Source organism: Leiobunum rupestre, chromosome 11 (genome assembly GCF_980474605.1).
Source record: "Leiobunum rupestre chromosome 11, qqLeiRupe1.1.hap1, whole genome shotgun sequence".
NCBI classification, from domain to species: Eukaryota; Metazoa; Arthropoda; class Arachnida; order Opiliones; family Sclerosomatidae; genus Leiobunum; species Leiobunum rupestre.
In genome coordinates, this window is record NC_143394.1 from 24,197,846 (window position 1) to 24,207,616 (window position 9,771).

The 9,771-nt window shown below is 39.6% G+C and overlaps 1 protein-coding gene across 1 annotated transcript; it reads left to right on the plus strand.

The window, feature by feature from the left end:
- Window positions 1-8,154: 8,154 nt before the first annotated feature.
- Window positions 8,155-8,820, plus strand: LOC149922020 (uncharacterized). Its single transcript, XM_090162213.1, has one exon. It carries the CDS (start codon window positions 8,155-8,157, stop codon window positions 8,818-8,820), a length of 666 nt encoding a protein of 221 aa, XP_090018339.1.
- The last annotated feature ends 951 nt before the right edge of the window (window positions 8,821-9,771 follow it).

Consider the following 9,771-nt stretch of genomic DNA (forward strand, 5'->3'; position numbering starts at 1 on the left):
GGCCGGTTTCGAATTTAGGGTTTTATTAATGTAGGTATATTTAAATTTATTATATTTACAATAATGAACTTTTCATTTCATAAATACGAAACGTTGTTCAATATATTACGATAAGCTAAATAAATACCTGGAAGACAATTCGGTTATCCCAGCCTCTCAGTATGGTTTTCGACATTGTCTATCGTGCACGCGTCAGCTCCTTCATTCGTTCCACGAACGGTCGTCGTTACTCGATGAGCGTAACCCGCCTGACATACACGTGGTCTCATTTGACTGGTCAAAGGCATTTGACTCAGTTTGCCATAGGCGACTTTTGTTTAAACTCAAACGAGACGGTGTCAGTGGAGTCCTTCTGAAGTGGATTAGAGATTTCTTAAGCAATCGCTTCCAACGTGTTGTTTATCGCGGTGAGTTCAGTTCTTACCGACAGGTTCTTTCTGGTGTACCTCAAGGCTCGATACTAGGACCACCACTATTCAACTTGTTTGTCTCTGATCTTCCATCAGCTCTGACTGGTAACGGTTCCCTTTACCAATACGCCGACGACAGTTACATTTCGATCGCTATTCGTTCTGCGGCTGACCGTATATTCTTGCAAGATAATGTTTCTCGGGTCTTCCAATGGGGAGTTGCCAATGCCATTTCGCTCAACATCAAGAAATGCAATTTCATGGTAATCACTAGATGAAATACGCAAACGACGATATCTCCTACAAAATCAGCGGTGTGGCTATTACTCGCGTTAATAAAATGAAGATCCTCGGCGTCTTCATCTCGAGGGACCTTAAATGGGCGTCACATGTCAACCACGCTTGTAATCGGGCCCGTCGTTTGTGTGGACTCATACCCGCGCATCCGTCACGCTATTTCGCTCAATGTGTTTACCAGTTCTTGAATACGCCTCTCCTGTTTGGAATTCCTATCTGAAAAAGGACGTTGCTGCCTTGGAACGTGTTCAGCGATCGTTTACTCGTTTTTATCTGAAGTCGCCGTGACCAAACTACTCTGGCCATGTCTCTTACGATAAACGACTAGCGAACATTCGTCTTTTACCATTATCTGTTCGTAGAGATGTTTTTGATATGGTCACGCTTTTGAAATTGATCAGAGATACGGCTTTCTTTCTAAGCGACTTTATGACTGTTAGTATTCGACAATCTGGCCCTTCATACTATATCAAGTTTGCTAGATGCTTAGCCCTAGATCACTCAATTTTCTTCCGGAGTGCTAGAACCTGGAACACGTTGCCCACAGACATCAGGGAGGCCTCAGCTCAGTTATTTATCCCGCATTTTCGCTCTTTAGTGTCTGAATTTCTTTTGGCAAATTGGCTGAATCAAAATACTTAACTTGCACTCTCCGTTTTTATATAATTCTTAAAAATATTTTAATTGATTTTGTATCTATTCATTTCGAATAATTTTTTTTATCTCTTGTTTGTTTTGTCCCGGTAACCACCACGAATAGGCTTTGCCTCTGTGGTTGCCAGCAATGCTTGTGTTTTTGCAAAATAAATATTATTATTATTATTATTATTATTATTATTATTATTATTATTATATCACCACAGAAGAAAAAAAGCAAAAACTTGGATTTAAGCGATGGCGAGATTGGTAAGTTAATTTTAGTGACAAGGCTTAGTGTGATACACAAAACTTCTCGAACTTTAAAATCATTGCTAAATGATAATGGTTTCATTTATTTTCAAGATGATGACGACTTTCGAAATTGAAATTGAAAAGAACTTGTAGAACAAGCAGAGGCTACAGATAGTGACATTGAAAGGGAAATAGTTCAAGGAAAAGTTCTTTCTGGAATTAAGAATCGTTCTGCTGTGCATATATTTGATGATATATCAAATGGCAATGTCAATTTGAATATTTAAAATCTTTAATTTAATAAAAATTTATTTATAGATTCAAATATCAATTATGATTTAAATGAAGAAAAAGCACCAGTAATTTCAAAATCAGACCTAATCAATGTCCCAAATGACGATGCATCGACTTCCCAGTAAGATATTGCTCCTTCAATTTTATTAGAGGTTTTCAGATGTTTATTTTAATTACTTTATATTTCAGAAAGAAAAAGACTGTGAGAAAGAAGAAAGAGCCTTTAAAAAATCAGTTAATATCTGGTAAGGTTTTCCCTGGAATTGGAAACCTTTTATTTACGCGTGATACTAATGTTTGTAATATTTTTAGTTGTATCCTATGACAACAGTTTCGTTACTGCATGGACTGAAGCCATTACATCATTGGACGATTTAAAGAAATTAGTTAGAGACGATAACCAAGCCAAATTCATGTCTTGGCTCACTTTTATTCCAAAAGAATCTAAAATATATACACAGTTGAAAAGCTATTATGAAGATATATTCACCAAAACGAGAGAGGATAACATTTATGAAAAGCATAAAACTTTATTCTTGTCTAGTTTGATCCCACTTATTCAAACAAATACAAAAACCGAGGTAGTTTTACTAATTTGTATTATCCAATTATTTGAAGTAATTTTTCAACTGTTTTTGCAGCTTGAATTAAGCAACTCCGAAAAAGAAAAAGGCATGAAACATTTTCTTTGGCCTTTGTATAACAGTTTAATGTTAAATGCAAAAAGGATCTTGAAAGAAGAAGCAGATGTGATAAAAGGTGATCAAGAAAATAGTGATACATTATATTACGTTAGTGGTGCAATATTAAACAAACTACTCAAACCTTCAAAATCACCAAAAAGTCATAAAATTGGAAGGGTTATGAGAAAAATGAATGTTGAAAATGTGGACAAAACACTGAGGGACTGGAATGATCGACAAAACAGAAATGGGCTCAAATACCCAACAAGGGAAGCATTTGAATTGTTCACCCAAATATTCACTCACATAGTTAAATATTACAACAACACCTATGTAGCCCAAAAAAATAGGACTCTTAATTCGATAAAAGAAGATGAAAATTTAAAAATGCAATGGAATGAAATTTTCCAACAAGCTGAAGTGTGTGAAGAGAAGGGCGAATCAATTTTTCAAACAATTGTTTCAACATTTATTAACACTGCTGGCAATGGGCACACAAAACAAAATTAGGAACAACATGAAGTGTCAAGCAAGAAATAAAAGAATGCAAACAAAGAGTATTTCAAAGGAAAACACACGTGCTAAAGCTGAAACAGCTGTTAAAATGAAATAAGTACAAAATTAAACATAAAACTGTAATAAATTTATAAATGCAATAGTCCAAAAAATTGTGGTATTTTTTATAATGCAAAAGTTAAATGTTCACTATTTTCAATAAACATGTTTTTACCTTTATTGGTTTCTGTGTTTGAACCAATAGATTTCACAATAACAGTTCCTTCCTTAAGTGTTTGTAGCCTTAGACCATTACGTGAGTACTGAGAAACTGTTGGTTTGGAGCCAGCTTTACACTCTTAAAATGGTTGGGTTGTTTTTAACTTACATTGGGTTGTTTTGGAAACCCATTTTTAGGTCCGTATGCAACCAACTAAAAAATGGGTTGTTTGAATTTCAACCCAATTTGTGTCACTTATTTCAAACCATTATTGGGTTGTTTCAATTATAACCCAATTTGTATCATTTATTACAATCCAATATTGGGTTCAGTCTCAACGAAAATATAGTTATTGGGTTGTTTAAATTATAACCTAATTTGAGTCATTTATTACAATCCAATATTGGGTTCAGTCTCAACTAAAATATAGTTATTGGGTTGTTTAAATTATAACCCAATTTGGGTCATTTATTACAATCCAATATTGGGTTCGGCCTCAACTAAAATAGTTATTGTTTTGTTTAAATTATAACCCAATATGTGTCATTTATTACAATCCAATATTTGGCTTTAATCAAATATGGGTCGAATTTAAAACCAAATTTTAGTTAAAATGTAACCATAACTTAAGTTAAAATTCAACCATAATTTTAGTTAACCTTCTATTTTAGCCCATATTGGGTTGGAGAAACTTACTAATTTTGGATCAATCAGCCAGGCATCTTAACACTTTATTAGTTAAAAGCTCAAAGTCATTTCGTGTAGATTTTCAAAAGCTAGTGAAACCCACCCATTTATAGGTAAATTATCTACTCAATTTACAGGTTATAGACTTAACCTTTCTTATAAACATTAGAAATACATTAAGGGATTACAATTTACACAAGCCACAATTAACTCAAACCTTAAAATAATGTCATTTTGTTAAATATTTTGAAATTAGAGAAACAACAAATGAAATAAGGCAAGATCATTTTAATACCGTTTGGGTAGTAGTTACAAATAAAAATCAAACATTTCAATGAAAAATTTGGCGCATAGCCCTAACCGAATTGCTCACAGTGGTATTTGGTATTTGGATCTTGCTTATCGGTTGTATATTGGTTTTAGACAGATAAATGATGTTTTACTTTTGCTTTCGGTTACTTTAACTTGTCCAAATTTCATTGGGGTTGTGTTGTTTTGCGGTCTTTTGGTTCTCTTTTACTCAATTTGTTTTATATTAAATTTAGTAGTGTCTTGCCGTTATATCTATTTCGTCATCAGTCCTACTTCATCCAACACGTACAAAAATCTCGAAATATGTCGTATTTTCCGTGGTAAAAATTGGTGGCTGTAGTATTGTATTATATGCCTAGATGGCGCTAAACTATGAACAATGATAACTGCGATAGCACGTGACACTTTCGCGCCTTTACTCTACTATAAATACGGCCTGTTTATATTTGAAAGACACAGACTGACGATCTCCCTCATGTATAACTAAAATGTAAATAAAATCTTTAACTATTTTTGATACTACGAGTAATGCCTTTTTATACAACACAACATGGTGTCAGAAGTATCACCCATGCTGCCACTACCCGTCTACTTTGCCTAGTCGGCGGTTCTACATTATACCTCTTCCTGCCGGCCGTGTGACACCTACTTTGGACGAAATTTATGCTGCCTTTGATCTCCACTATGAGCCGTATAACAATCCTGACTCGCATCGACATGCATTTTTCAACACCCGACAGAAACAACACCAGCCTTTTGATGACTTTTTGACTGATCTCCGTTCCCGGGTCCCTTGATAGCTGCTCTTCTTCTCACCAGAACATCCATGATGACTTATGTTGATTCGTTTACGATCGGGATATGATCGATGGTTTAAACGGTTTCCAACGGAGAATCCACGCTAATTTTCACTGTCTCTCACGGAAAGATAGCCGATTCGATGATTAGTTGAGGAACATAATCAAGTTGACGAATGTATCCGGCTCGACGGACCAAAAAATGTCGTGAACAGCGAAATAAAAGACGCGAACTTTTCCGACATAAAAACCGGTAAACCTTTTTCTTTTTTTTTCCCTCTTATTTCAAAACAGAACTGGCCGTTAATTTATTTTTACACGCGCAAAATAACACCTTTTTTAACAGCAACCAAAAACTCACTTTCACGCGCGCGTGCGCTATATAAACATTTGAAAACGAATATAGGTACATGTACTATACAAAATTACGATGTGTACAACCGAACATTCCGCCCGCCTTGAAATAACGAATTTCAAATGAGATAGTAAAAGTCCGAAAAGTTACATTTGCATACATAAATAACCCTTAGTAAACAGTTTGAATACAATTAAAATCAGTCTAGTGGTAACTGGCATAATTTAACTACGGGTCTTTTCAGTGATTTGTCAGAGGTTCTGACAGTTACGACGCGAACTTGATTGTCTTGTCCTGGATGAAGTTCAGTGATTCTTGCCATTCTCCACTTGGTTGGAGGTAAATCTTCATCTTTGAGCAAGACCAAGTCGCCGACTCGTAGATTCGGTTTTGGTGTAGTCCACTTTGGACGTTGTTGAAGGCGAGAGAGGAATTCATTTCGCCAACGGTTCCAAAAGTGCTGCAGTACTTGTTGGCCCAATTGCCAACGTGACAGGCGGTTGACGTTTTCAGAAGTGAGATCTGGTTCGGGTATTGCGGTGAGCGCATCTCCGATTAGGAAATGTCCAGGTGTCAACGCATTGAAGTCGTTTGGATCCGAGCTTAACGCCGTTAAAGGACGTGAATTTAAGCAAGCTTCGATTTGGCAAAGAAGCGTTTGCATTTCTTCAAAGTTTAGAACCATGGTGCCAAGAACTCGTTTCAGATGATACTTGACGGACTTCACCCCGGCTTCCCAGAGGCTTCCAAAATGTGGCGCTGCAGGCGGGTTGAAGTGCCAATTAATTCCTTCGTCTGCGAGCCATCGTGACACTTGATCGTTGTTGTTTGTAGAGACTATGAATTTGATGAATGTTTTCATCTCTCGATCGGCTCCTGTAAAGTTGGTTCCACAGTCGCTGTAAATGTCGGCGCATTTTCCTCGTCGAGCAACAAAGCGTTTCAATGCTGCCAGAAATGCTTCGGTGGTCATGTCACTGACAAGTTCAAGATGAATTGATCTTGTGGTAAAGCAAGCGAAGACGGCAATGTATCCCTTAAACCTGAGGTGACTTCGTCCCTTCATTAGTTTAAGGGTAAATGGTCCTGCGTAGTCGACTCCACACTTCAAAAATGGCCGAGCAGGATTTACTCTCGCTGGTGGTAAATCGCCCATAAGTTGCTTTACAGTGACTGCCTGCTGTCGTACACATGAAACACATCTTCTGATATGGAAACGTATGGCATCACGAAGATCGACGATCCAATAACGTTTCTGTAAGACAGAAGTTAGTAGTTGAGCACCTCCGTGAAAATGTTTCTCGTGCTCGTGTTGTATTAGAAGTTCTGTTAATTTGCTCTGTCTCGGTAACAGTGCCGGATGCCTTTGTTCGTATGGTAAGTTGGAGTGGCAAAGTCTGCCACCAACTCTAAGAATCCCATCTTGATCGATGTACGGACGCATCGAAAGGATTTTACTTTTCCGTGGTAATTCCTTGTTTTGTTTAAGGCAAGCTATCTCTTCGTTAAAACTGTTGCTTTGGACGACCCGAATCCAATGGGATAACGCCTTTTCGTTCTCTTCCTTCGATAAAGGTCCAGTAATCCTCAATTCTGTCGCATTTCGCGAATTGAAGACAAAACGTAGAATGTAGGCGGTGATATGAATGAGTTTTTTAAGCGCTGAAAATAACACCTTTTTTAACAGCAACCAAAAACTCACTTTCACGCGCGCGTGCGCTATATAAACATTTGAAAACGAATATAGGTACATGTACTATACAAAATTACGATGTGTACAACCGAACAGCGGTTCTACGTTATACCTCTTCCTGCCGGCCGTGTGACACCTACTTTGGACGAAATTTATGCTGCCTTTGATCTCCACTATGAGCCGTATAACAATCCTGACTCGCATCGACATGCATTTTTCAACACCCGACAGAAACAACACCAGCCTTTTGATGACTTTTTGACTGATCTCCGTTCCCGGGTCCCAAACTGGGACTTTGGTAACCGATGTGAATCCTTGCTTCGCTATCAGATCCTTGCTGGAGTACACAACGCTGTCCTTCGGAAAACCTTGTTTTCGAATCGGAACCTTACTCTAGCCCAGGCTATCGCCATATGTCAAGCTGAGGAGACCTCGGCAACGCACGCAGGATTGGTTGATGCTGTGCCACCTCCTAATGGACCACCCGCCAACATACACGCGCTCTCCAGGCGTTCTTCCTCGCAGTCGTCCCGTTTCCAGTCTCATCGTCCATCTTCCGGTCATCGGCCGGCTGTACGGTCTTCTGATTCCCGTTTCTCCCAACCACATGACAATGCCCGCCAAGGGTCTTCTGGAAGATTTTTCTCTCGCTTCTCGCGGAACACTTGTCCCAACTGTGGACTCCTTCATTCTCACCAAGCACGATGCCCAGCAGCTGCCTCCCAGTGTCGTAACTGCTCTCGCCGAGGTCACTGGGCGAACTTATGTCGAACCAGATCATACAATACTCACCTTTTAGACGCTCCGCTCTTGCCACATCCACTGTCTACTGACGACGAACGACATGATTATCACTATGTATCGCCTGCTTGTCAAGACTTACACTCCCTGCAATATTCGCCGACGCCTGTTGAGACTGATCCTCAGGGTGCCTACCAGACAAATACCAGGCCTCGGGATGGATATTTTCTGGACTTGCCTTCCTCCACAGCCCCATAATCATATGATTTCTCATTACACATGCTTACTACTATATACAGCGTCACTAATGGACGTGCAAAGTCTTCGATCGTCGATGAATGGTATGAACGGATCATTATTAACAATTACTCAATTAACTTCAAACTAGATACTGGATCCCAAGTGAATATAATACCTGGATATATGTATGATGCAATACCACAGAAGCCGCCACTGAAGCCATCATCTCGTCGTATCATTGCCTATACTGGCCACACAGTACCAGTTTTGGGAAGTATTGACATGGTATGTACCTCTTTTGCTGCTACGATTTCTCTGGAGTTTTTTGTTACCCAAGGACGGGTGACCCCTATCTTGGGTGCATATGCATCGGAGGTGCTGGGCCTTGTTCAGCGTATGAGGAAGAATTCCATCCAAAGGCCCTTCGTAACATCTGAATTACAGACACACAAGCAGCCCACCGACATTATACAACAGTATGATGATGTCTTTGACCGTGTCGGTTGTCTTCCCATTGAGTATCACATCGATCTTAAACCCAATGCCACGCCTCATGTCTCTGTATCTCATAAAATTCCACAGGCTCTCTATCAACCAGTCTACAATGAACTACAACAAATGCTTAGAGATGGTATAATTACTCCAGTTACTGGGCCAACTGCTTGGGTCCATCCTATGGTTGTCGAGAGAAAGCCAAACGGATGAATACGCATCTGCCTTGATCCACGCAAGCTCAACCCCGCTATTAAACCAAAACATTTTCCGGCGCCGACGGCTCAAGAAATTTTTTCCGGGCTACATGGCAGCCGACTATTCACCGTCCTCGACGCAAAGAGTGCCTTTTGGCAGGTGAAACTAACTGAGCAAAGCTCCTTTTTATGCACCTTTTCCCCTCCGTTTGGAACATTTCGCTACCTTCGCAAGAAGTAATGTATACCATCTTTCCTAGACATGAGTTTCCAGATACATACATCTCTACTGATGACTTTCTACTGAAGGCGAAGGATGATCTACACCATGTCCAACTCCTTACTGCTGTTCTTGAACGAGCACGCGCGTCCGGTCTGACGTTCAGTAAGAAGAAGCTTCAGTTGGCAGTTCCCAGAATTTAATACTTGGGCCATATCATCAGCCCCGAGCAAATAGAGATTGATCCCGACCGAATCAAGGCGATCACTGAACTCCCTCCCCCTCAAGACAAACGTGCGCTTCAGCGCTTCCTGCGTATGGTTAACTACATAACCCGATTTTTACCATCATATTCAGAAACAGCCGCTCCTCTACGGGACTTACTGAAAAAGGACAAGGAGTTTCAATGGACCGCCAATCTACAAGTAACATATGAAACTCTAAAACATTTACTCTCTTCTGCTCCTGTCCTTGCAGCCTTCAACCCTGCTAGACGCTGTAGGATCACAGTGGATGCCAGTTCTGAAGGTATTGGTTCTGCTCTCCTACAAGATGATAGACCGGTCGAGTATGCGTCCACAACTTTCACTGACACCCAGCGCCGATATGCGCAAATTGAGCGTGAACTCCTTGGACTTGTTTATGCATGCGAAAAATTCCAATATTATATTATGGGGCGACATGTGGACATTGAAACCGACCACAAGCCCCTGACACCAATAGTACATAAACCACTACATTTACTCT

What these genes read in the sequence shown, in the direction of transcription:
- LOC149922020 (XM_090162213.1), top strand. Translation starts at nt 8,155, where the DNA reads ATGCTTACTACTATATACAGCGTCACTAATGGACGTGCAAAGTCTTCG.